This window comes from Annulohypoxylon truncatum (genome assembly GCF_022578515.1).
Source record: "Annulohypoxylon truncatum strain CBS 140777 unplaced genomic scaffold F4807scaffold_10, whole genome shotgun sequence".
NCBI lineage: Eukaryota > Fungi > Ascomycota > Sordariomycetes > Xylariales > Hypoxylaceae > Annulohypoxylon > Annulohypoxylon truncatum.
This window is the reverse complement of record NW_025953796.1, coordinates 766,000-791,838: the sequence shown is the minus strand read 5'-3', so window position 1 is coordinate 791,838 and position 25,839 is coordinate 766,000. Positions and strand designations below refer to the sequence as shown.

The following is a 25,839-nucleotide window of genomic DNA, read 5'->3' as shown; positions in this document are numbered from 1 at the left end:
GAGATATGCTCTTGCCCCCTTTTGCATGTCAATTTTCAAGGTCATCTCCTTCAGAGCACTGTAACACAGTAGGTACATAGGTAGGTAGCATGTCATTGCCCGTCTCATTTCATTGGCCGCATTTTGTCTGAAGCAAAGACAAATACTGGGCACACGGGAGAGAAAGCAACTCAACGTACACTCGCTCAGACTAAATCTAACTAAATATTAAAATTCCGAAGCTTTACGACGTAAATAAGCCCCAGGCTGAAGCAAGTCTCGCAAAGCGTCTAATACCGTATAAAAAATTGTCATAATAGAGTCCATCCCTTTAAGGTTTCAGTAAGTACCTATAGTATAGGTAGTTATGATTTCAATAACCGTTGTTCCCTGAACCATATTCCATTGGACACTCTCCAATAAGCCTTCAATAAGAATAGGTTTGTGTCATATACGTATTGTATGCTGATTCTTCAGTGATGGTAGAATTTCGTCAAGCCACGTTAGCATGAGATATCAGCTACCACGAGTTCTTCGTGCTTTTTCCGAGCCATCTTCATGTCTCATCCGGATCAGCCATAGCCGTGAACTAATAGCATATAACATGATCTGATATTGCCAACACAGATGTGGAATATGTTGGCTGATCCAGAAGTAAACTATCAATAAGCACGTAGAAATGACCTGTGGCTTTGTAAATCCAGCAGTACATCGAAGCAGTCCCTTGCCGCCTGGTGTCAATGTGGTTGTTCCGGCGACCAGGTCTCGTGAAGTTGAACTGAAACATAGCGCAATTTTGACAGCGTATGCCAGACGACTTGAGTCAAGTATTTGCAATCCGTGTACCACGTGGGCATGATGACGAGTTGGAGCTGGTCCCCTGTTGATCGAATGTCTTCATCGTCCCCTAATTGACTTTTGATGTGAACTTTTCTAACCTTGTACCTTGCCAGCCTAGCCATGGGTATTGTACGTATCCATATGATTTAAATAAATTGTTAAGAGTTAATCGTTTTCGCGGGCCTTACAACACCAACCGCGGAAAACTCATACACCCTTCACTCTCTAGAACTCGATGTTGGAATTTAGGGCAAACCCATCTGAGCGTGAAATTCTCCACACGAGAGTTGGAAGGCCTAGAAATTGACGATACATAGTATACCCTTAGGTGGCTGTCTCAACTAGACTGCTCGCGTGTTTCTGTACAGTCAACCGAGCAGGGATTCGAATAACGCCGGCAGACAAAAAAGATCGACGATGGACTTTTAAAATCCGACTTGATTTTGCGATGAAAGATCATACATGGCCCCCATAAGGCACGTGTGTTTTAGTAGCTGTAATAGCGTGCTGTCTTAGGTCAAACATGTTTCTTTTTCTCGGCAGATTAATCATGAAGAGATTGAGTTACACAAGCTGATAACAACACCTTGGTATTTTTCCGTTAAACGCGTGAATAGAAATTATCATTTTGGCTGAAGTATTTCGACGAGAATGAGATGAGGTATCACGTGGCGGCCGGAGGCTGAGTTCTGAGGCTGATTGTGCCAGCCATTAGGTACCAGCCGCTACATAGCAACTTGAAGGTCGACGCGGGTCGAGTACCGGGATGCCGGAGGTTACACAAAATACATAACATACGTCACACTCACCATACGAAGATACATAATTGGATGTACCTGCCCAAAGCGGACCCACATAGATTAGGTAAACATTCCGATCCAATTACGATGACACCCACCGATTCGCTTGATTCACTTATTCTTTCAAGATCTAAAGGCAAAGAACGCTTCTGCTGCGATCGGCCACCTGACAACCAAATACCGAGTCTGCCCATATCTGCAGATCCCCGTCTATTCTCGGTACTAGGAACCTACTTATGGATGCCTTACATATTATCACCTCGCAGCCCGGTTAACATCGAGTGCTGCGAGGCTTGAGACTAACGTCCTTCTCCAAGTTGACCGGCAGTACCCTTTGCAGCTTCACCGTCAGTCTGAGAATGTACTGTTCATTCCTTAGGTCATTCCTTTGGTCATTCCTGAGGTATAATTTTCGTCTGGCGTTGTACTACGCATGCAGAAAAAAAATAGAACAATGGATATTCTGTAATAGCATCGTGCGTGTCTCAGGGGTCTAAGAAGTTTCAGTAGTCTCAATATTGGACTACGAGATCTAAGACCTAGGATCTGAGACTGCGCATTAGTATACATACATACATGAACTTGTAGGAATCGGATTCCCGAATATGGGTCAAAGGCATGGTCAAAGACAGCGATGGACCTTACATATTTTCCGGTGCATAATAGATGAAAGATGGCGGGTGACGGTCCCAGGGCGGTCCCGTCAAAGTATCGGTGGCTTTAGACCGTTCCGGGAATGGGGTTCCGTGGCTGCAGATGGTCTACCTTTATCGTGCTCGATCACGATTATGACATCGACTGGCGGCCATCGTCCAACGAAAGAGCATCTGAACATCATACACTCGGTACGAATCCGTACTTCCCAAGTCCATTGGCCTAGAACATGTCGCTCGCCAATTTTACCCACATACAATCCAACTTTGACCTTTCATCGATACGAAACAGTATGCATCCTGAACTTAGTAAGACCACTCTAACATTACCATCGAGACCTAAGGTGCATGCCTCCCTGAAAGAGAAGAGGCACATGAGTCGGACGACGCCTAAACCCACCGCAATTCCAGCCTTGTCTCTACCAAGCTCATCCTTCAAAAGCTAATAAAAACTCCTTGTCGTCGTCGTCGTCAAAGACAAATTTTCCTGTCTGTACTATAATGAGCTATTATAGACCTACTTTATAATCGTTGATATCAACTTCTACCAAGCGCCATCTCCCACCATCAAACACCTAGTTCTCTCGGAGAGGTATCTAAACTTACTTCACTAAATCGCCAACTATATCCACAAATGGCTACTATCATGAACCCGTGGGAAGAAGAAGCACTACAGGTACGATATCAAAGTCTTATTACAGCCACTTCTATCCGTCAGCGACCATCGCTTCGTAATCCTATAATAGGAAAGCTGTATCAGCGTTACCGGCATAAATCAACCGCTAACATATTCATGAAATAGTATCATTATCAAGACGCCGGAGGTGTAGGCCCGTCTGCTATAGCATTAGGACAACATGATAACGTACACGATTCCGTCATCTATCCCGGTTTATATGCCCCGAGTGGTTTTGATATGATGAGCATATTGGTAAGGATACGAATTATACAATCTCCCATTCATGTTGTACCGGGGTCTTCTAACAAAAACTCCCCAGGTTCGAGTTATGTCAAGACCAAACCCAGTCATCGAACTTGGTCCTATCGACGCATCTTGTGCCCTAATCATGTGCGATCTCCAACAGCTAGACTGTCCGGTGGTATACGTATCAGAACCATTCACGGAGTTAACTGGCTATTCGCAATCCGAGACTATCGGCCAAAACTGCCGATTTTTACAAGCCCCTGGCGGCAAGGTTCGGAAACGGTCTGCGAGAAAATACGTGGACAAGGACCTCATCAAGACGATGCGACGAGCAGTTGAATCCAACCACGAGATTGCCGTCGAGGTTACAAACTTCAAGAAGAATGGCCAGAGATTTGTGAATCTATTGACTATGATCCCGGTTTGCTGGGAGAGCCCAACGCCCAGGTACTCGGTAGGCTTCCTAGCTGAGAAGACCTGGTGAAAGAGCAAGGGGTTGGGAAGCAAAAAGTCTAATTTACGGAAACCAAGGATACAATGAAGGAGTGAAAGGTGTTTGGCGCACAAATTTCCGATTCTAGATCATGATACCCCTTTGCCGATATTCGCTATTAGGCATCGTCTCGTCACAGGGAAACATTTGCTTTTAGGCATTGCATCCGCATCTGATACCCCTTTTCGCAATTTATATTGGAATTTTGTTGTATATCTGTATATAGCAGTATATTTGAGAATATACTTGACGCGTAGTACCTGGCTCTTACGCTCTTTGTATGACCTACATATATTCCAATTTTCAGAATACTAAAAGAATTATCTGAATGATATTATTTTGCTATAGAAAAGAACAATAGGTCTGTAATAGCACACCTATTTAGTGATTATTTAGAAAATTTTAACAGTGACCATCCTCCCGTGATAATGGGTAAGGGGTCGGACATGGGCAGGAACTTGTTGGTCACGATTGTGATATTTCTGATCTATAACCCGGTACCACTTATTCAGTGATCGATCCAATGGCCGCATGTTACTAGCCTACTTCTAGTATAGAATCTTAGCCTTTCCACGACATCAGGAATACGAATCCACTAAATCCATCAAGGCCGGGGAACCCCTCTTCCCGTACGTCCATAGCGCGGATCCTCGCATCTTGATCGTACTATGATGAGGGTCTAGTTCAAGATCTCATAGTCTATCAGACAAAAAAAAACCCCCCTTCGATAAGCGCAACATGCGTTATATTTCACTTCGTTTGAACATGTCATGTATCCGATGTTTTCGACTAGTAACTTATTTGAAGCTATATTCATAATTGCACTACAACATGTAAGTGTCTCCCGTTGTGCATGGACACCTAAGCAAGATGTAGTGCTTCTTACATACAAGCCTCCAACCCATTGACATGTCCCTGGACTGGATAAATAATTACCCATGTTTCTCCGTCTAACACACCCGCGAGGAACTAGTGAAAGAGCAGAGTTTCTCAGACACCGGAGGCGACCCCTCAAGTGATTCCCCCCTAATTTGTCAGACCATCTTAGTGATCGGGGGCGGGGGCCTTGAATATTGTTGAGCCAGGGCACCATTCGATAACACCGGGACAGCTGCCATTGTCACAGCATGGAGGCCCTTCGCTGCAACCGTCTTCGCTGGGACAGCACTGTTTTCAACATGGTTAGGTTAGATATGTATTTATATGCTTATGTAAGGTTGGTCGTAGCTTGAAGCAGAGGACTTACGCAGTACCAGTAAGCTTGGGTTGGTGTGCTTGTCGCCGATGACGTAGTCGTTGATGTAGTTGTTGACGTCGTCATCGACGTTACATGTGCCGATGCTACTACAGCGTAGCTTAACGCTAAGACGCTAGCGATACGCATGGTGAGAAGATGGCTAAAATCGAGAAGATTTGTGGTGTTTACGGGGATTGAAAGAGTTTCAGGTGAGAATGAGGTCGCGGTCTACGTCGATGCGGCGATTTGAGAGTAAAGCTCACGGGGCAGCTCTTTGCTGCTTTATAGACTACCTACTCTCCATAATTTCTACCAACTTGTCTGATAATACGAGCCGGAGCGAGTCTCCCATCACAAACTGCAGCAGTTTGCGAAATCGACGTCGATATCCCTCCGTTCCCGAGTATTCAGTCTGAGTCTCCAACAGCAAAGAAAAGAGGGAATCGCATGACCAAGTAACGGCTGTTTGTTTAGGGGAAGCCAATGATATATGGGAGAGCGAGAGGAGGTTTGGGGTTCGGAAACGAGGTGTTTGCTGCTACGGACGTATGGCATGGATATACACTCTCCTGAAATCTGTTGGGAGCAAGACTTGTCTAGTTAAGACAAAGAAAATATGTAGGTTGTTTAGTTTTGATTAATATTATATTCCTTTACACTTCTCTCCGTTTTATTGTAGGGGTAATTTATTAGATCATCAGAGATGGACGTGTCTTGGCCGCAGCAGGATGTTGGGCGTTGGTCATAAGGGGTATGTAAATCCATGATGTATTTGAATGAGGAAAGAGGACATATATGTGTCAGCTAGGTACATTATCACTAACACTTCAAAATCGTTTATTGTGCTGCGAATGGAAGACACTATTGATTTCTATATCTCATGACCCTGCGACTTGAGCGACTTGACTTCATACCGAACTAGATGGTTCAGCATCTGGCATTGCCATATGCAACACCGTCTCCTTATTGCCAAAATTAGTAGATTAGGTAAGTAAAATTCGCGTCTTAAGACTTATAAGTAATTTTAGTAGTAAGAATAGGTGAAAAGAAATAGGCAAAACGAAGCATAAGCCTACTTGATGCCTTGCAAACTACTGAGACATCATCCTGCTAGGATCCATGTTTTCGAGTCCTACATGAATTGACATTAGCTGGAGAAACGCACACATCTTCGACTGGGCGTTTAAGACTTCGCCTGATACGTCCCGAAGTAAGTTTATAAGGATACAGCTCGGAAGTAGAATGGAATAGACGCTGATGTTAACCGCAGTCCTCCCCTGCAGCAGAAAACTTCCCCCACCCTTATTAAATCCCTGAAAACCATGGTTACTTTTCTACTAGACAATTCGATTATCTCTGTTATTAAAATTTCTGATAAGTCTATCCGCTCTGTCATCTGACCGTTATATTTCATCGACATTCTATAGATATCCATATATCATAACTAGGTAAACAACTGTGCGTAGAATATGAAATCATTCAATAGCCCAAGTGGTATATATTTACTATTCAACGTCCACGGAGAGGGTTTAAGGCAGACGATATTGGGTATCCCATTAATCTAAATCACCTGATACATATCTCCCGTCTCTGCCTTCTAGGAACAACTATCAATAAACAGATTTCCACCGTGTCAATACGCCCCTTTTAGAATACCTATTCCTCCCTGTCCTAAGCTGTGCTAAATCAATGAACCGAGTTGGAAATATTTTGGCCTGGGCCTCTCAACCGTACATCTGTGTCGCAGCCCCCCTACTCTTTTTTCGTATGGAACGTGCCTTTTCTACCTCGAATCAGGTATAGGCATAGATAATAAACAACTCCGGGGGCGCCAGAGAATCGTCAACAAAGCTTCTTTCTCCCTGCTCTCAAACCCTACTTGCAGCCAGCCAGACTAAGCAGCCCTACACTTCCCCAGAACCAAGTAACCGGCGGATTTCCTCAAACACCGCACACTACCCCCGAGCTCGAACGCAGGATCTCGCCACAGTATAAAGTAGTACATCAAGCCTTCTTGACCGACACATATACTGTCTCCAGACCCACAACAGCGAGGCCTAGAACGCTGACGGATTAAAACAGCACCCAAGCCCTAAAATAAATAATACACAACCCCCTCCCCCCTTCCCCAGCTACACTACCCGCGCATCCACGATACGTGCCGTATCATCTCGCCTCAACACCAAGCCCCTCCTCCAACACCCCCAGACTACCCAGCTTATCGTCCAGCCAGCGCGCCAGCTCCTCCGCCTGGCGCCGCGTCGCCACGACCGCGGTCGCGGCGACGCTGGTCGTGGTCGCGACGCTCGCCGTCGTCGCCGCGCCCGCGCTAGCCACGCTCGCGACTTCGGAGGGCGAGCCTAGCGGCGTCTGGGGGTGCGCTTCGTGGCTGGCGTTGTTCGGGGTCGAGGGCGTGGGCCGGCCTTGGCTTTGGGGGGTGTGAGGATGGGAGGAGTGACCGTGGCCGTGCGTGGGAGTCTGGGGAGTGAGGCTGGGGCCGAAGTGCGAGCCGGAGTTGGGGTTGAGATTGGAGTTGGAGTGTGAGGTGGTGTTGGGGTTGGCGTGGGAGGTCGAGGTTGATGGTCGGCCGTCCTCGCCTAGGGGCCCGATGCAGACGAATAGCAGGCCGCAGCGCAGGTGCCGTATCACCATTACGCCGCCTGTTAGCTGGATGGTCACGGCGTTCGGTGTGGGCGTCGGCGGAACCGAGAAGTCGCTGGTATCTAGACCGCTATGTTTCGGAGGCAATGCTTCGATGACGGTATACCTCTCTCCCGTCGAATACAGCGCCCATATCGAGGCGGCGACGGTGCATTGCGTGCGCAGGGTGCCGACGGGGTGGGGCGACGCGTGCGCGAGGAGCTTGCCCGAGAGAGTGGTGAGCGCGGCCGTGTGGATCTGCGGGCTGAGGTTCGAGCTGAGGAACGCGGTTAGGCGTTTCGTGAGAAGGAGGGAGGGCGTGGGTGCGGAGACGGAGGGCGGCATGATTAACGGCGGTGCGTATGGTCGGCGGGACACACGTGCGTACGAGAAGATAGATCGGAGAGTATGTACCGACTATAGATACACAGGTATTACACTAGGTAGTTCGGACCTTCGTATAGGATCTCGTATAAGGAGGGTGGTCGTTGGCCGCTGGTGGATGATTAGACCCTGACGACGGCGCGCCGTGCTAATGTTTACCCAGGACTTCGCATCGACCGTGACGACGGGACACTTTTACTTTCTCTTTTTTCTCCTTTTCACCGTCCGAACATCTGAGCTGAGACAGAGCGACGTGGCCTCACTTTATCACGGTTGTCATGATATCGCCGGAAGAGGAGAGGTGAGAAAGTAAGAGTTAAGAATCGTAAGCTTGTAAAAGTTGATGTGACGTCGAGCGCTCGGTCTCTTGATCCGTCAGTTTAGGTAGTCAGGGGGGTAATTGAATGACTTGCATGGTCCGAGCGTCGAGCGCTGCTCTTTCCATCGGCCTGAAGGTTCCTGCGATAAGATAAGGTGGGGGTTTGCCCCATAGCGCTAACGCCGGTCCTCGCGCCGGAAGTCACTAGTTGTGCCATAATCGGAAAGGACAACATCTTGAGAGAACGGTAAGGCACTAATGACAGGAATTGGGTTTAGTAGGTCGTCGAAAAGGGGAAGGGGTACAAATCAATTATCTAGGCAGCTGCTAGGTACTATGTATTCTCTTGGTTTAGTCCCAGCCGACATTTCAAGGTCTGGGGGAAGATCGAGGATCTTTACGAATTGGGACAACAAATGCAGCCCAGTTGGTATATTGATCGATTTATGACGTCGATTACATTAGTGGCTTGACATCGCCCTATGGGAGTGGAAGGGCGAGACATTTCACTGGATTCAGACGAAACTCGTGTATAGAAATCTTTGACTGTTGGGTCTTTGATGTTGTAAGTGTCCTACTGGAATTACTCAAGGACCACTATGTCCCAGATCCGGCCAGCTGGAGTATTGCTTTCATGGAAGGATGGACAACACAGCTTCGGCTATAGAAGGAAAGCCGAGTTTGTAGAAGATAGCCCGAAATATGTTATGGTGAAAGTTTGAAGGCTGTTCTGGGACACAAGCAATGAAAGATGTAGGAGAGCGTAAACCACGGCAGACAAAACCAAGTCAACTACCTACCTATTAGATAGGCTGGATACAATGAACCTGGAAATAATGAATACCTAATCATAAACTACTCTGGCCACCCCAACGGCGTTTAGTTCCAATAGTAATATCCATATTGAAATACTTCAGAACCACTAATGAACCGTACTCCCGCCGCCGGATGCGTTATAGTGCATTACCTGCCAAATTTTACCAGTTATGTTCTCCGAAGCGTGATACGCCGACATTACTCTAATAGCAACAGGGACCAACTATGCAACCCCCCCGGTGCTAGCCGTGGCCGAGATATCAACCTCCTTCTCCTTCTCCGGTTTCCCATAAAATACCTCAACCAAGTTATCTTGTTTCTCTAGAACCCGATTAATTTCCCTTAGATATTCAATATTCTTTGCCATATCTATATCGTCCTCGTACTTCTGCTTCCCCAACTCGACCTCAATAGGTATCATCTTCCTTGCTTCCGGATGGCTGGAATTGAACCATGCTTCATATTGACGCTGGACATTGGTGCAAGCGAGGGTAGTCATATAGTTCCGGCCTCGTTCATTCCACCTGTACTCTCCGTTCTCTAACTTCTGGTCCGGGTTGAATTCCATCAGCCATACCACGATGTTCTTCAGCGTATGCGAGTAATCCACATCTTTGAGATTGTTATACACTGTATTCTCACGCATCGCGGCGACGTGATTGCCCTCGTAGCCAGGAGATACCATCATCGCTTGCAGGATTTCCCCAACCGCTCTCAATTCGCTGACCCTAGTGTAGGGCTGATTTGGCTAGAAGGATGGTCAATTTTTGTATCGAGAGGGAGAGGGAAAAGGTTCATTGGACTTACCTGCTGAGGATAGGTATGACTGAATTCCTCGTCCAGTTTGATAAGCTCTTTGAGAGGTTGAAAACCTTGGTCTCGAGACGGAGCTAAGGCTTCGCTTCGAACTCGTGTCTGCTCGGGCTTTTCCTGGTATCCATTATGGTGGCCGGATATGAATGCGTTGCAGTAATTGCCTAGCTTGCAACTCCCATACCACTCGCTGCGCTTAGGATGCATGAAGAATATGTTCTCGGGGACGATATTGCGGTGCAGAATAGGCTCCCAGTCTACATCAGGGGCGAATGTTATTCTACCGTCTTCCCCCGGTGGGACTGGCTCAGAACCCTCATGTAACCATGCCAGGGCTCTTATAACCGAAACGAGCACATGCCAACATAACGACTCTGGCAAGAACGTATCTTTTGTTCTGCTCTTTATCTTTTCGAGGAAGTTTTTACGTATGGTATCACCCTGATCATCATCATAGACGATAGGACCCCCTTCATCCTCTTCATCCGAAAGCCCCTCCATGATCGGCCCAGACGCCTTGGGGAATCTCCGTTGACCGCTGACGAGGAGGTTTCCTAGGTTTCCGGCATCACAGAACTCCCAGACAGCATAGTGCCGATCGTTGAGCTCGCTTCTAGCATCGGATGTCTGGACGGAGAAGATATCTATCAAGGAGACAATATGCCCATGATTCAAAATAGCCTTGAGCGGTTCGATGATATTGGTTCTTTCCGAGGTCAGGAGCTGCTGCAAATCGGTAGGGTCCCCTTCTGCAGTATTAGACGGGTTTGAGGTTAACTTGTCAGTGATATCATGAGCAAGATATTCCATTCGGTCAACCTTGCGGCATATCTTCCAGACTCCCGGCGTAAGCTCGGTGATGAAGTCATATTTATTAGCATCTCGGAGCTCCTCGTAGGGTCCTCTGTAAACCATGATGACGGAGTATTCGGTAAACACGCTAAAATCCAGAAGACGAAAGTAATTAGTGAGAGGATGAAGTGATAAAGTTCGATTATGGAAAGCTGAATCTGGATATGGATGTGGGATATGAATGTGTGTCGAAGAGCGAGGGGCTCCTCTGGAATGTTCGCACTTCTCGATGGCTTTGTTCCTCATAACCGCACAAGGGATAGAATGGCATTCCAAAGACAGATTCGTCTAGAATATCCAGACTACCTAGTCCAACTCGCCACGGCGCAATTCCAGTCGTCTTCATTTAACTTTTCTTTCAGTTCACGTACCAACCCCCAAGCTAGGAAAAAAAAACCTCCTAGGTCGCATTGCAACCTGGTCTTTTCATATTCGAAAGTACGAGTAAACGAATATGACTTTACTTCTTGGCTTGTGGTCTGCTAAAAGCCGACACGCATAATGAGGATAAGACATCTCTTACCATGCCCTCATGCGCTTCTTGTAGTAGCAATAATACCAGTGTGATATATCATTAGTCGCGCGGTCTGCGGATCGCACTGACTGCTATCTCACTTTAGGAGAAGGCCGATGGAGAAAACGACATCACGATGAAGACATAAACGAAGGGTTTCCCTTTTCACTGGCCGATAGACAATGGCCAATGTGAGATCCTGTGGGCATCTTGCAGATCTAACCTAAGCATTCGTCGACCTTGCAATGCAGTGAGACGGAAGTGTGTCGAGCGCTTCGCCAAGCGGACTTCGGATAGGAAATCGGGGTTAGCCGTGTCCGGTTGATTCGAACTGATTAACTGACTGCCTAAACGCTTGAAGATCATGCAGGACAATCTCAACATTAGATCCCATTCACATACTTTGCTGACCCATGTTGAGGTGGACTGCGTGAGTAACGGAGTAAATAGTATATTTTTAACCGCTTGCTTATTTAAGGCAAGAAAAGTGTTTGATGTTTCTAAAGTTTCGATGTTTCGCGTTTCTTGTAGATTGAGGATTGTGTGGGTAAGTATTTTTATCATAGCCGTCAAGGTCGCAGAAGGTCGCAGTTCCGCCCAACATCCATCGAATAAGGTAGGTGCAGTACCTTCGATACGCTAAAAGAGGTACCCCCGCGCCCAATTCTCAAACCACGAAGGAGCCATAAGGGGTTCGGCGCTAAGCTGAATTTAGCGTCCGGTACCTTGCATTACGGTGGAAGGCGGCCCAATCAGAAACCGGATTGATCCACTGGAGCGTGTACGAAGTACGAAATACTGGGGTCTTGATGTCGTACTAATGCTGCATACCCGTTTCTGCAATCTCAAACCTCCAATACGGTAAATCCGATCGAGGCCAGCCAACGTTGAGCTTGCCCTGTCTCCTCGTCCTGGTTTCCTCCTTCCCCTTCCGAGACCTCCTCGCCGGGTTCCCTCCTCCCCTTTTCGCAGGCTGTCGCAAGAGTAAATTGACTCTTTCCATCTACATCAACATACGATAGTAGTCGTCGCGGACTTCTTTATGGAAAATTAAAATAATTAAAAATTGACACTCGCTCATTATAGTTATCTATCGAACATTACGCACACTCGCACGCTCACGCTCACTTCAATTAAATAAAATACCCACATATTCCCCGTTTGGCCCAATTCGATCTCTTGACACTCCAACCACGCACTTCCCACATCGTGCCCCAGAGGACGATCAAACAAAGCAGGTCAACATCAGCTAACATTGGACAACGTTGGCCCCGTTCTCCCCAAACTCGTCCCTTGCGCTGATTTTTTGTCACTGAATTGCCGGCAAGCCTGCAATCTGAGACATCACTCGGACCATTTCTTCAACCACGAAAAAGCAACTAAGTCAACGGGAAAGCTTGTTGCGGCGATCGAAATACCTAACGTCCCAAGAATTGCCCTAAGAATAGCCTCTGGCTGCAATGATACCGCAATAGCGCGGCCTCCCGCATTTCTTCGCAATCCTCAAACCCACTAGCCTATCTGGCATGTCTTTTCTATTAGTGTGCTGAGACCTGTCATCGTTTGGCAGGTAACCATTTCTATCGTCTCCTAGATTAGGACGACGTTTTGTCTCTCTTTACGAACCCCATTCCGGGAATCCCTTCTCTTCTCAAGTCTTTTCTCGACGCACTGCGAGTCTTTGCTCTCCATTCAATTCGAGAGCACGGTCGAATACTTCGCGGGCGAGGGACGACGACTGTGCAAGACGGCGGGTCCGCTTCAACAATTGATCATTGATTGACAACGACGACGAACCACAACGAAAAGGAATCACGACTCCGATTACGTTCATTTCGACCCTCTTCTTCGAAGCCGATCTTGCCAATTGGCCTTTTTTTGATACCCCGTTCTTCTTGACTGTGTTAGTTGCCTGTTTGGATAGACAGGTTCTCACGGTGATAGATTACCATTAGACAAGATGGGTTGCTTCGGTCGAAAACAGGTCGAAATTCGACCTGAACAGAAATGGGATGCAATCGTAGGTTATTCCCAAACACCTACGCCGGCCTGCTTCGTGTCATGCTAACACCGTACCCTAGAGTCTTAGAGATTTCAAGTCGACGTCTTGTTTCACTCCCCTCGCTTACGGTTATCTTTATTTTTCTCTTCTTATATCCATTGCCGTTTACGGCGTCGATACTTTTACTGCAATCAACTTGCTAGCCTTCAACACCTGGTCATCTACCATCGAGCCCACTCAACTTGTTCCATTTGATGTTTCGAAATGGATCTTCTCAATTTGCATCATCTTCTCATTCATTAACTTGGGATTCGAACATTTGCGAGCGATGAGAGTGATGAAGCGAGGAAGCGTGGCTGAATGTTATCTCGACAATCTAGCTGTGCGCCTAGAGAGCGTTCGGTTCGGGGAGGGTCAGGGATGGAGACGTTTCCTTGTTTTTGCTGAATTGACTAAGTCTAAGAAAGGTGCTGAATATGTCGCACTCTTTACCTACTTCAGTTTTCAAGGCAAGTTCCAATCTTGGTAATCGGAGAATAAGAGAATCTTAGCCGCTGACCTGGTCTTAGCTTGGATCCGAGTTATCTTCTGTTCTGGACCGCGTCAAGTCATCAACGCCTTGACTTTATATTCTGTCTACAACTCGGACCTCATTCCGACCGATGTCTCTTCGGTGCAGAGCACGCTCGGGACCTTCTTTGGCAAGCTCCAACACCTTGCCGATGAAAACAAGCAGCAGGTAGTGATCCTATCGGGTATGGTGTTCACCTTGGTTATCTGGGTCTTTTCTGTACTATTCCTGCTCATCGCAGCGTTGTTTTATGTGTTCTTTCTGTGGCATTATATCCCTCGACAGGATGGCGGTCTTGCCGGCTACTGCGAACGAAAGGTCAACAAAAGGTTGACGAGAATCGTCACGATCAAAGTCAACAAGGCTATCGCCAAGGAAGAGCGAAACCGAATGAAGGCGGAGGTTAAGGCCGCTAAGAAAACTGGCGAGAAGACACCGGTTGGACGACAGGCCACCTTACCAACCTTCATGGACGACAGCGACGATAAGCTTCCCGAGATGCCTATGCTCAACCGTAACGATACGATGGCCACGTTGCCAGCATATAGTTCAAGGCCGGGTTCTTCGCATAGTATCGAGCTTAACCCTTGGGATCAGAAACGCCCTGGCGCCACCCGACAAAACACAACGACTACGAACGCATCTAGTTCTAGTTTCTCTTCTCGTGCTCCTTTACTTCCCAGCGCTGCCGGCATGGGCTTTGATCGATCAGCGTCCCCGGCTCCAACTTTACCGCAAATTGATCTTAGCGACTATCAACCACCCCAACGACCGGGAACCGCAGCTTCGAATAGAAGTCTTGGTCCGGGCTTTGCGGGTCCTGGACCCAGCCGATTGCAAACCAGCGGGAATGGATTTGGTGGTGGCTATACTGCAAGCCCGTCGACATATTCTGCATCGGAATCTTTACGCTCACCACCTCCTATGGATAACTATAATCGACCTATGCCCCCTCGCCCGATGAACCAGATGACTGGTCGCTCTAGTCCAGCGCCGTCAAATTACTCGGGCCGTGGCCCTCCTCCCGGCCCTCCTCCCGGCCCAGCCTATGGCCCGAATGGCCAACCCTATCCTCCCCCTCGTAGTATTACGAATCCGATGCCTCCTTCGCAGAGAATGCCGCCTCAGCGAAATATGACGGCTCCCATGCCACCTCGACAGCCGGATGGATACTACGGGCAGCGCCCTGGAACACCCTCGAGCCAGAGAAATGCAGGACAAGGCTATAACTACGGCAGTGATATGGAGGCGCAGCGCGGATATCCGAGATACTAGTATCCTGTATTGAATGATGGTTGTTACGTTAGGAGGGGAGGTTCGGTGGATACCCTAATATCGTACGACTTGAGGGGGTAGCGATGGCGTTCTGTTAAGTTATGACCGAGGTGGGATGAATAGGCTCAGAAGAACCTGGAAGTCCATCTGATTTAGAAGACATCCCGGGCAAGATGGCGTTCGACGGCAAATCCGATGATTTTTTTTTCTTAATGAAGCTCTGATGTATTATATTCGCTGACATTCGGCAGCACCTTAGTTACAGCTGTCAAATTTAAGAACACGGATATTCTTCGGCTTTCTAACGCCAATTGATTCCTTAAATTCAAAACCCGCATGATGGCGTTTGAAAGGCAAGGCCCTGGGCGCGCCCTTCTTGATTTGTCATAGCCCCATCTCAAGGCGTCATACAGAATATCGTCATCTTTCATGGCTATCAGTAATCAATGCTACGTGAAGCCTTTTCTAAGAGTTGATGGCTTATATAAAATTGTCTCACGGGGGATGTGATTGGTATGGTCGTTTCTTGAATATGCAGGTTAAAAAGCATGGTATCCTAAGTGGCTCAGTCCACGATCAGAGCAGCCTCAAGGTATATTTGTGCGCATCGTGAATCTTAATTTCGAATCTGCATCATCACTGCATCGGATACCTACTTGGGTACGTAAAGTAGAAAGCTGAAATCACTTACCGAATAGAACTTGTGTGTCTGAAATGGTTGCGCAAATCGACTCCGAGCAATGGCACCCGGGCGAGCGGGCCATGCACCAACTTCTCCACGTATCGCAACGCGGAAACCCGACACACCACGGCCTCCCGCCCCATCTCGGATACCGCGTCGCGGAGTCGCCGCTCGTGGCCTTCGGGGCGCTGGACCGGCACGGCAGGCCGTGGGCTACGGTCTGGGGCGGCGAGAAGGGGTTCTGTAGGCCCATCGCGGAGGGCGTGTTAGGCGTGGGTGCTAGCGCGGACGTTAGGTTCGATCCGGTGCTTAGGGCACTGTTTGAAGTTCCTGTGCGGGAGGAGGATAGTGAGGATGCGATGGATGTAGACGCGGATGAGAAGGATGAAAATAGACGGGAGATGTGGGTGGAAGAGGAAGACGAGAAAGACGTCGTCGACGACTTCGTCGTTCAGCCTGAAGGCGGTGCGGTTATGGCGGGTCTGTCGATCGACCTCGAGACGCGCGACCGCGTCAAGCTTGCTGGACGCATGGTTGCCGGCTCCGTGACGAGGAGGTCGCCTGGCATCGCAGACTTGCAGATGGTGTTCCGGGTTGAGGAGAGTTTGGGGAATTGCCCGAAGTACCTGAATAAAAAGGTCATCGTTCCGCATACACCTAAGCCAAGACTCGCGAGCGAGGGGTCGGGCATTCCGTTGCCGAGGGATGCGATCGACATTATTCAGAAGGCGGACCTGTTCTTCATCGCCAGCAAGCACGGCTCCGACAGCATGGACGCAAACCACCGCGGCGGAAGCCCGGGATTTGTCCGCGTCCTGCGTAACGAGAAGGAGGGCAGCGGAGGCGGGGGCCTGAGCATCGTGTACCCGGAGTACTCCGGCAACCGCCTGTACCAGACCCTGGGTAATCTGCGGCGGGACCCGTACGCCGGGCTCGTGTTCCCTGATTTCGACACCGGGGACGTGGTGTACGTCACGGGCCGCACGACCATCCTAGTCGGCGAGAAGGCGGCGGACGTCATGCCGCGCGCGAAACTGGTCGTCAGGATCGACGTCACGGAGGCGCGGTTCGTGAGGGAAGGTCTGCCATTTAGGGGCGTGCTCGGCGAGCGCTCGCCGTATAACCCGGCTGTGCGCAAGCTCGCCGCCGAACAACGTGATGTGGGGACGGGAGACTTGTCGGATGCCGGCGTCGGCATCGCGACGCTGGTGAGCGGGAGGGTTATCACGCCCTCGATATCGCGGTACATATTCCGGCTTACGCCTCATAAGGATAAGGGTAGGCTCAGGGCGTGGCAGCCCGGACACCATGTCACGTTCGACTTCGCGGATGAGCTGGATAAAGGGTACTCCCATATGCGGGATGACGATCCGCAGAGCCTGAACGACGACTTCGTGCGCACGTTCACCGTCAGCAAGCCACTTGACCCGGCGGACGTGGATGGAGTGTTCGTGAGGGAGGGGGCTAGGCCGGAGGTGGAGATCACGGTGCGGCGGCACGGACCGGCAACTAAGTTTCTGGAGAGCTGGGACGGGAGGCGTAGGGTAGATATACCGATTTTGGGGTTTGGGGGCGCGGAGGGATTTAGGATGGTTCCGGAGGGGGGTGGGGAGGGCGTGAGCGTGGTTGTGGCGGCCGGGGTCGGTGTCACGCCGTTGATGGCGCAGGCTGAGGGTGTGCTGAGAGCTGTTGGGCATAAGAAGGGGCTTAGGGTGCTGTGGAGCTTGAAGGCGGATGATCTGCCTCTTGCTGTGGATGTACTGGAGCGGATCGACGGGTTGGGAGAAGTTACGAAGCTATTCGTCACGGGCGGGATGAATGACCGGGAGAGAGGTCTAGTGAATACGGTTCAGGGGCTGGGTGCCGCGGTGCTGGAGAGGAGGATAGGGAGTGCGGATGTGTTAGCGGAGGGGGAGAAGGGGAGCAGGAAGTTTTATTGTTGTACTGGACCGGAGATGATGAGGTTGTTGCTGGGGTGGACGGAGGGTGAGGAGGTTCTGTATGAGAGTTTTGAGTATTAGGGGTTATAAAGTGGTATGGTAAAATAGGGGTTAGTTATTATGAGCGTTATGAGATATGAAGTTAATATTGAAGGTTGATCTCTCGAGTATCAAGTGAAGCATCATAACTCTTTGTTCTGTAGCTACCTAGTATCTCCATAAATTATAAATTTTATAAAGGTCTTTCTCTAGTCATGAGCCATTCATAACTTGAATCATGAATAAATCTCAAGTCGTAATAGTAATAGATGTTTAGCCGGTCATTTTGTTGGGGAACTTGTACCGCGTCATTCGCGCTTTCTGATTGGACAAATCCCCTGAGTCAACCTAAAACGGAAAGGGTTATTGTGGATGACTTGGCACCCACTTGTAGCTCTGCCAAGAGCGGTCGATGCAAGGACCGAGTTGGTCGCACGGGACCAGCATTTGATGACGCAGGACAACTCATGCGACACACTTGCCATTCCGGAGGAAGCACCTACCATCTTAGGAACCTGCAGGAGCTCATCATTATCATCACTAGCATCATTATTATCATCACCACCAGAACTTAATCTTTTCATCAATTTATATCTACTTAGGTATTTACACATCGAGTTATCATCTACCCATGGTGTTTCTACTGTATCGCGTAGAACAGTAGAGCATCGTCATGGCTCGAATATCCAATCTCGTAGCCGGCGCTCTGCTGCTAGTCAGCAGCGTTGCCGCGGACGGGCTCTATACCCCCAAGCATGAAGCCGGACGCTGCGCCATGCGAGGTCATTGCGGAAAGAAGAGTTTCTTTGGAAAGCAAGTACCGTGTGTCGATAATGGATTAGCTACTACTCCTGATCCGGAATTCGCAAAGGAGATCGAAGCTGTGTGCGGTCCAAAGTGGAAGGACAGTAAGGTCTGCTGTAATGCCGACCAGGTGCGTTTGTTTTACCTCTTCCATATCGCGAGATACTTCAATAGATACACAACACGGCCATTTAGATGCCGGTATATCAAAACTATCACTAACTGTGAACGTGTAGCTCGATGCTCTCAAGTCCGAACTATCCACCCCTAACCAAATCATCGGTTCCTGTCCCGCCTGCAAGGAGAACTTCTACAACCTGTTCTGCTCCTTTAGCTGCTCCCCGGACCAATCGTTATTCATCAACGTAACACAAACGGTCGAGAAGGGTGGCAAGTCCTTAGTTTCTGAAGTAGACCAATTAATATCTAAAGAATATGGCGAGGGTTTCTACGATAGTTGCAAGGAGGTCAAGTTCGGTGCTTCGAACTCCAAGGCTATGGACTTCATCGGTGGTGGGGCGAAGAACTACTCGCAACTCCTTAAGTTCCTCGGCGACGAGAAGCTCATCGGCTCTCCTTTTCAGATCAACTTCCCCTTGGAGTATTCCGAGCCTGATATGGCGCCGAAGGATATGAAACCGAAGAAGTGTAACGATGAAGATCCGAATTTCCGATGTTCGTGTGTCGACTGCCCGGCCGTGTGCCCGGAACTTCCGGAAGTACACCAAGCAGGATCGTGCCGAGTTGGCGTGCTGCCTTGTCTGTCATTCGCCTCGATATTCACATATTGTATACTTCTATTCACCCTTGTCGTTGCCCTGGTCGGACACGTTGCTTGGGTCAAGCATGCGCAACGGCGAAGTGAACGTCTGCACCTACTCCAAGCAGCCGAGCCAAGCGACGATGAGGACGAGGGCGACCTTGTCCGTAACGGTGCTATGTTCGACCAGCCACAAAGAAACTACTCGATCAATGCTTGGTGTGATACCGCCTTTAGCAAGCTGGGCCATCTTTGCGCGAGATTCCCAGGAATCACTATATTCCTTAGTCTGTTGGTAGTTATTGTCCTAAGCGTTGGCTGGGTCAATTTCACTGTAGAGAAGGACCCTGCGAGGTTATGGGTCAGCCCAGACTCGCCAGCGGCTAAGGAGAAGGCCTTCTTCGACGAAAACTTCGGTGCCTTCTATCGCGCACAGAAGGTCTTTTTGGTGAACGATACCCAGTCGGAACCTGGACCGGTACTGAGTTACGAAACTCTCACATGGTGGTCGGAAGTTGAAGCGAGTGTGAGGCAGCTCAAGACCCAAAATTTTGGCACCACTTTCCAGGATGTATGCTTCAAGCCGCTTAGTTCAGCTTGCGTCGTGCAGTCTCCTACTGTCTATTTCGACGGCACAAAGGGCTGGAAATCACAGTTTAAGGAATGTGCCGAATCTCCCGTAAATTGTCGACCCGATTTTGGACAGCCAATAGAGCCCAATATGATTCTAGGTGGCTACGAAGGCATCGACAATGTCACCGAGGCGAGGGCTATGACAGTAACGTGGGTCGTGAGCAACCATCCCGAGGACACCCCGGAACTTGCCCATGCTCAGGATTGGGAGCGAACTTTGAAGAACCGACTCCTAGAGGCTCAGAAGGAAGCGGCCGAACGAGGTCTGCGACTTTCTTTCTCGACTGAAATCAGCCTGGAAGAAGAACTAAATCAATCTACCAATAGCGATGCAACGATCATCGTAATCAGTTATCTTGTCATGTTCTTCTACGCCTCTATTGCCTTAGGCTCTACTAGTATGAGCATCCGCGAGTTGGTCAGGAACCCAGCCGTTGCACTGGTTCAGAGCAAGTTTACCCTTGGTCTTGTTGGTATTGTGATCGTCTTAATGTCTATTACAGCCTCTATCGGACTCTTTTCCTGGGCAGGTATCAAGGCTACTCTTATCATTGCTGAGGTCATTCCCTTCATCGTGTTGGCCGTCGGTGTCGACAACATCTTCCTAATCGTTCATGAATTCGATCGTGTCAACCTAAGCCACCCAGACGCGATGGTCGAAGAGAGGATCGCTAGAGCACTTGGGCGAATGGGTCCCTCTATCCTTTTCTCTGCAATTACAGAGACCGTCTCTTTTGCCCTCGGTGCATTTGTCGGAATGCCGGCTGTCCGAAACTTCGCAGTCTACGCCGCAGGTGCGGTATTCATCAACGCTCTTCTCCAGATGACACTCTTTATTTCTATTTTATCTTATAATCAGATGCGGACTGAGGACAACAGAGCAGACTGCTTCCCCTGTGTTCAGGTCAAAGCAGCTCGCGTCCATTTGAGTGGCAGCAACGGCACCAACGGGTCTCGCCCCTATGATGTACCCGACGAGTCCTGGTTGCAGCAGTTCATTCGAAAGTATTATGCGCCCACTCTACTTGGAAAGAAGGTCAAGGTTCTTGTTGTTGCCACTTTCTTCGGCCTCCTAGCTGCCGGTATCGCTTTAATCCCCTACGTCAAGCTTGGCTTAGACCAGCGCGTTGCTTTACCCGATAACTCCTATCTCATCGATTATTTCAACGACATGTACAGTTACATGGATACCGGCCCACCTGTATACTTTGTGACCAAAGACTTGGACGTCACGCAACGCGACAGCCAAAGAGACATCTGCTCTCGTTTCACCACATGCGAACAACTATCTCTCACAAACGTTCTTGAACAAGAGAGGAAGCGACCTGACATTTCCTATATATCTTCCCCGACGGCTAGCTGGATCGACGACTTCTTCCTCTGGCTGAACCCCGATTTCGAAAAATGCTGCAAGGAAAGCGGTCATGTCTGCTTCTCCGGTCGAGACCCAGCCTGGAATATTACTCTTCACGGAATGCCTGAAGGCGATGAGTTCGTCCATTACTTAGAGAAATATCTACAAGCGCCAACCACCGACGACTGCCCTCTGGCTGGCCAGGCCTCTTACAGTCAAGCCGTTGTTGTGGACACTGAAAAGACCACCGTTCCTGCAAGTCATTTCAGGACTATGCACAAGCCGTTGCGTAGTCAAGACGATTTTATCAATGCCTACGCATCAGCCCGTCGCATTGCGAATGACGTCAGCGCTAACACCGGCGTCGAGATATTCCCCTACAGCGTGTTCTACATCTTCTTCGATCAATACGCTAGTATCGTAAGCCTGACTGGCACGCTTCTTGGCTCCGCTGTGGCCATCATATTCGTCGTCGCATCCGTCCTCCTAGGCTCAGTAGTCACCGCACTCGTTGTCACATTAACCGTTGTGATGACCGTCGTTGACATTATCGGTGCCATGGCAGCCTTCGACGTGTCCCTCAACGCCGTGTCTCTAGTCAACCTAATTATATGCGTCGGTATCGCAGTCGAATTTTGCGCCCACATCGCTCGCGCCTTCATGTTCCCCTCCGGATCCGTAATGGAGCGCGCTAAGAACCGCTTCCGCGGCCGCGATGCGAGAGCCTGGACCGCGCTTGTCAACGTGGGTGGATCTGTCTTCAGCGGTATCACCGTCACGAAGCTATTGGGCGTGTGCGTCCTCGCCTTCACCCGTTCCAAGATCTTCGAAATCTACTATTTCAGAGTCTGGTTAGCCCTTGTTGTGCTCGCCGCCACGCACGCCCTCATCTTCTTGCCAGTGGCGCTATCACTTGTCGGAGGAGAGGGATACGTCGATCCCGAGAGCGAGGGCGGGCTTGTCGAGGACCTGGCCAATAGGCGGTACAGGGCCCTGGTTCCGGAGAGTGATTCCGATGACGATGATGAGGCGTGAGAGAAATAATGGAGAAGGGAAGAGCGGAACAGAGGTATATTCGAAGTAAAGTGTATGATATAGAAGAACACGGGATCATAGACAGCACAGCATTCACGGAACCACGGGCCAAGCGCATTCGCTCTTTTTTTTATATCTTTTATTGGAGTAATAAAGAGAAGCACTATTAAATTGGGTTAACTTGGAATCAGATGGGATATGCGGGACGTGTGCTATATCATTGGAAGATGATAAACTAATTTGTAGAACAAACAATACAGCAGTTTGATACATATCACGACTTTCTTGCGTACCTATACGAGGGTGATACGAGGATGTGTTCATGAGCTGTTCGATCAGATCGTGTTGAATATTGCTTCGATATTTGCATGGATTATCATCGCGTAGTTCTTGATACTTGTGCCGCCTTGCTTTATGCAGAAGATACGGAATTCTAGTTTGGGGTCTAGCCCCTTATTCGGCATTGCGCCGTGATCGTTGCACATATGCTTCCGAAATGCGGGAATTTTGCGGTCTTCTTCCGTTTGCATCATCTAGCTTTCTTCTGAACCTTTCCATAGCATGAAGTTCCGTATGTATAATATTAGATCTACTTCGTTCTCAGGTCCTAGACCTCTGTGTTCATGGTTTCTTTATGTTCTAACGATAAGGTCTCAAGTTCCTCGACGTTCATCGGGTGCTTGGGTTTATTTAAGAAAGGTGTAGCTGTCGTTGTATGTGTCCTTGGGATAGCTCAGGGAAGGCGTGTCAAATCCACCCCCCCCATTATGGTAGGACGTTTGTGAGAATTGAGGTTGTAGGCATAGTTGTATTAAGTCAGGTTTTCTAAGACTTGCAAAGCTACGAAGAATTGTCATGTACCAAGTTAGCTAAGCTAGCTGCTCCTTGCTCTTGCCTTGATCTTGTCCTAATCCTAACATCTGCCCCTCACGAACGAAAGAAGATGACGTCCTCGTCATCATGGTCGTTTCTTCGTTGGCGTTATACGGTCAAGGACGTCCTCATCTCCTTGTTGTGCTAGAGCCTGTTTCACCTGTCTCATCTCTTGCAACACCTTGTCCAGTTTATCGTTCACGAAAAAATCTGTATCGTCGCAGCAAATGGAGTTCTTGTGGGCGTCGACACCAGTGAGTGCGCTTTAAGGTGTGTTGGACGCTTCGCAGGTTGACAAAATATCGTAGCTGGTAGTGGTGCTATAGGTATGTTCTGTTCGGGTTGTTCAAGAGGGTTGCCCCCCCCCTGGCCTTGGGATACTCGATCTGGATCCCAAGCGACGGACAGTCCAAAGTCTCTGACCTGCTCAAGGTTCTTCATGACGTTGCGATAAAGGTGACTAGAGGAGGTTCGCTGCTCGGTGGCCAACTTGGATAAACATGACATGATTTTGGTCGTATCGATCCAGGGTCGTATGCCTTCCAAAGTCATCATGCGAATGTAATATTCGCGTGGGTCGTCGACTACTTCCGTCAATGCTTCGACCTCGTCGTGGCCATAGGCATTATTCGCCATGTACTCTCGCTTTTCCTTAATAAGGTTGTGTTGGGGTTGCCCCCCCACAGCAATCATACCGTTCAGCCAATTTCCTCAATCGTTTCCCAAAATCAGGGTTTATTGCACAGCAGTGAACACCATCTTTCGATACCACTTCCGGAGAGTATTCGTAGGTGTAGTGGCTCCCAACGATGGGATATTCATTTCAGAGATATTCTTCTTGGGTTGCACCGTATGCCATATGTCCTTTGGACTCGCCTCAGTCGACTGTAAAGCGACATCCAATGCATCGTTCACAGTGAAATCTGCAAAGAATGTACATCCTTCCCCAAATTCAAGCGTCTGAATGTTGTCCTCTGAATTGAGGGCAGCAGCCTGTTGCCGTCGACGTGGAGATGCCTACAGACCGGGTCATAGGTTCCGACGCTGGGTCATGGGCTTGTGGTCTGTCAACACGATGGTCACCTCTGTGCAAGACTGCAACTGGACCCTCACGAGTCGACATAACCATACCAACCGTCCCCTTGCCATCGACTGTGAAGCCGAGAAGGATGATCGACTTGGAGCCGAGGTAGGACTTCGTGGGGGCTAGGGCTAGACCGACTCGTTGACACATGCCGAACAGCTGTCGCAGGTGTTGTCGGTGCTCCTCTTCAGAATCGCTGAACACAACTATGTCATCCACGTATGCCATACTGTGGTTCAGAGCTGAGTTGGGGTTGAGGTGGTGGTCGAGATGACGATGCGACTGTAGGTGAGACCGATGGTAATCTGACTTCCTCTGAATACATATGCCATGTGTTCCCCATCAACGCTGCCCCCCCCCCCCAACCTTTTCCCCTTTCAAATCGAGCCATTCGTACGGTTGGCAGAGCGAGTCCGAAAGTTGTCCACGGATCAATGACCAGGCTTATAACCCGGAAGTCCTCCAATCGTAACAGATACTGTATCCTTTGGCGTCAGCCCAACTCGCATGGACGTGTTCCTCCAAGTTGAATTGCGGTGTAGGAAAACAATCAAGTCGTCGAAAATCCGAACACGGCTGCGTCCTTGTCTCTGCTTTCCGCGTTCGCCCAGGCTAGCTGGGTAGCGTTGCTCCGGGCCCGGGATCGCTGGCTTGTGAGCTGAGCGACTGCCGCGTCGTCCTCCCTCCCCGCGCTTTGCAGATGGTGAGCAAGAGCCGCAATTCGTACTCAGGTTGATGCGTAATGGTTCATCGACGATTCTGAAATTTGTCGCTAGGCGATCTGATACGGTTCAAGCTTCCATCGCGGCCGATATCTGCGGTGAATACGGTCTCGAAGCGGCGATTGTCTATCTCGCGGGCTCTTGTATTGAGCTCTCATGTCTATCTCTCCCTGATCGCGTTGGATATTGCTGATGCCAGCCCTCAGCTGGTCGACTGGATGCGTTGTGATCGTTCATAGATATATCAAAGGATACGCCTATTCCGGGTGATGCTAGGTAGCCTGGTCAAGGACACAGTTGCTTAACAGCCTCTGTGATGGGTTCTACGTCGTTCTAATGCCTACCATCGCGTCTCCTATCTCTTTTATTACACCAGGTCTGAAGTAAGCCGCAAGAGAAACAGCCACCATATGTACGCGGTGCTGGTAGAAGTCGGTGGCCGATATGTTCAGTATCGACGACGCAGCAAGGTCTCGGTAGGTGTACAGCGCTCAAGCCAACACTCGTCGCAGCTCCGGAGTCATGAGGGGGCCGATGTTTACACCAGAGTCATCCAACCAACGTAGCGTCTCATCATGGGATAGTTCATTCTCGGACACCAGTGGTACTCGATGGACTCGTCTCTCAGTTGGGAATGGGGTCGGGGCAGGGCGTTCATCTATCGTCTTGGGCGGGCTAGGCTCAGATCGGCCATCAAGACTCGGACGTGAATATGTCGTCCATGTAGAGCGTCGACGGGGGGGGGGGGGGGGGGGGGGGGGGGGGGGGGGGGGGGGGGGGGTGGGGGGGGGTGGGGCGTT

At 49.4% G+C, this 25,839-nt stretch overlaps 6 protein-coding genes across 6 annotated transcripts; 3 read left to right on the top strand and 3 right to left on the bottom strand.

The window, feature by feature from the left end:
* The first annotated feature begins 2,751 nt into the window (after nt 1-2,751).
* On the top strand, nt 2,752-4,113 carry F4807DRAFT_35574 (putative vivid protein). The gene is made up of 4 exons (XM_047995508.1): nt 2,752-2,948; nt 3,075-3,203; nt 3,271-3,728; nt 3,798-4,113. Exons 1-3 carry the CDS (start codon nt 2,907-2,909, stop codon nt 3,679-3,681), a joined length of 582 nt encoding a protein of 193 aa, XP_047855862.1. The 5' UTR covers nt 2,752-2,906; the 3' UTR covers nt 3,682-3,728; nt 3,798-4,113.
* A 2,614-nt stretch (nt 4,114-6,727) lies between these two features.
* F4807DRAFT_35413 (uncharacterized protein) lies at nt 6,728-8,069 on the bottom strand. Its single transcript, XM_047995495.1, has one exon. It carries the CDS (start codon nt 7,910-7,912, stop codon nt 7,094-7,096), a length of 819 nt encoding a protein of 272 aa, XP_047855861.1. The 5' UTR covers nt 7,913-8,069; the 3' UTR covers nt 6,728-7,093.
* Nucleotides 8,070-8,907: 838 nt separating this feature from the next.
* On the bottom strand, nt 8,908-11,173 carry F4807DRAFT_35530 (uncharacterized protein). Its single transcript, XM_047995505.1, has 3 exons — nt 10,965-11,173; nt 9,894-10,914; nt 8,908-9,834 (listed from the first exon to the last, which is right to left on the bottom strand). The coding sequence occupies exons 2-3, from the start codon at nt 10,812-10,814 to the stop codon at nt 9,310-9,312; spliced, it is 1,446 nt and encodes a 481-aa protein (XP_047855860.1). The 5' UTR covers nt 10,815-10,914; nt 10,965-11,173; the 3' UTR covers nt 8,908-9,309.
* A 2,052-nt stretch (nt 11,174-13,225) lies between these two features.
* Nucleotides 13,226-17,816, top strand: F4807DRAFT_450997 (uncharacterized protein; the record flags this gene model as incomplete). The annotated part of the gene is made up of 7 exons (XM_048000191.1): nt 13,226-13,285; nt 13,347-13,776; nt 13,837-14,922; nt 15,812-15,816; nt 15,852-16,160; nt 16,212-17,387; nt 17,499-17,816. 7 exons carry the CDS (start codon nt 13,226-13,228, stop codon nt 17,814-17,816), a joined length of 3,384 nt encoding a protein of 1,127 aa, XP_047855859.1.
* Nucleotides 17,817-18,269: 453 nt separating this feature from the next.
* F4807DRAFT_420004 (patched sphingolipid transporter) lies at nt 18,270-22,652 on the top strand. Its single transcript, XM_047997451.1, has 2 exons — nt 18,270-18,708; nt 18,815-22,652. Exons 1-2 carry the CDS (start codon nt 18,448-18,450, stop codon nt 22,358-22,360), a joined length of 3,807 nt encoding a protein of 1,268 aa, XP_047855858.1. The 5' UTR covers nt 18,270-18,447; the 3' UTR covers nt 22,361-22,652.
* A 491-nt stretch (nt 22,653-23,143) lies between these two features.
* Nucleotides 23,144-24,056, bottom strand: F4807DRAFT_35334 (uncharacterized protein). Its single transcript, XM_047995487.1, has one exon. It carries the CDS (start codon nt 23,924-23,926, stop codon nt 23,432-23,434), a length of 495 nt encoding a protein of 164 aa, XP_047855857.1. The 5' UTR covers nt 23,927-24,056; the 3' UTR covers nt 23,144-23,431.
* Between the last annotated feature and the right edge of the window lie 1,783 nt (nt 24,057-25,839).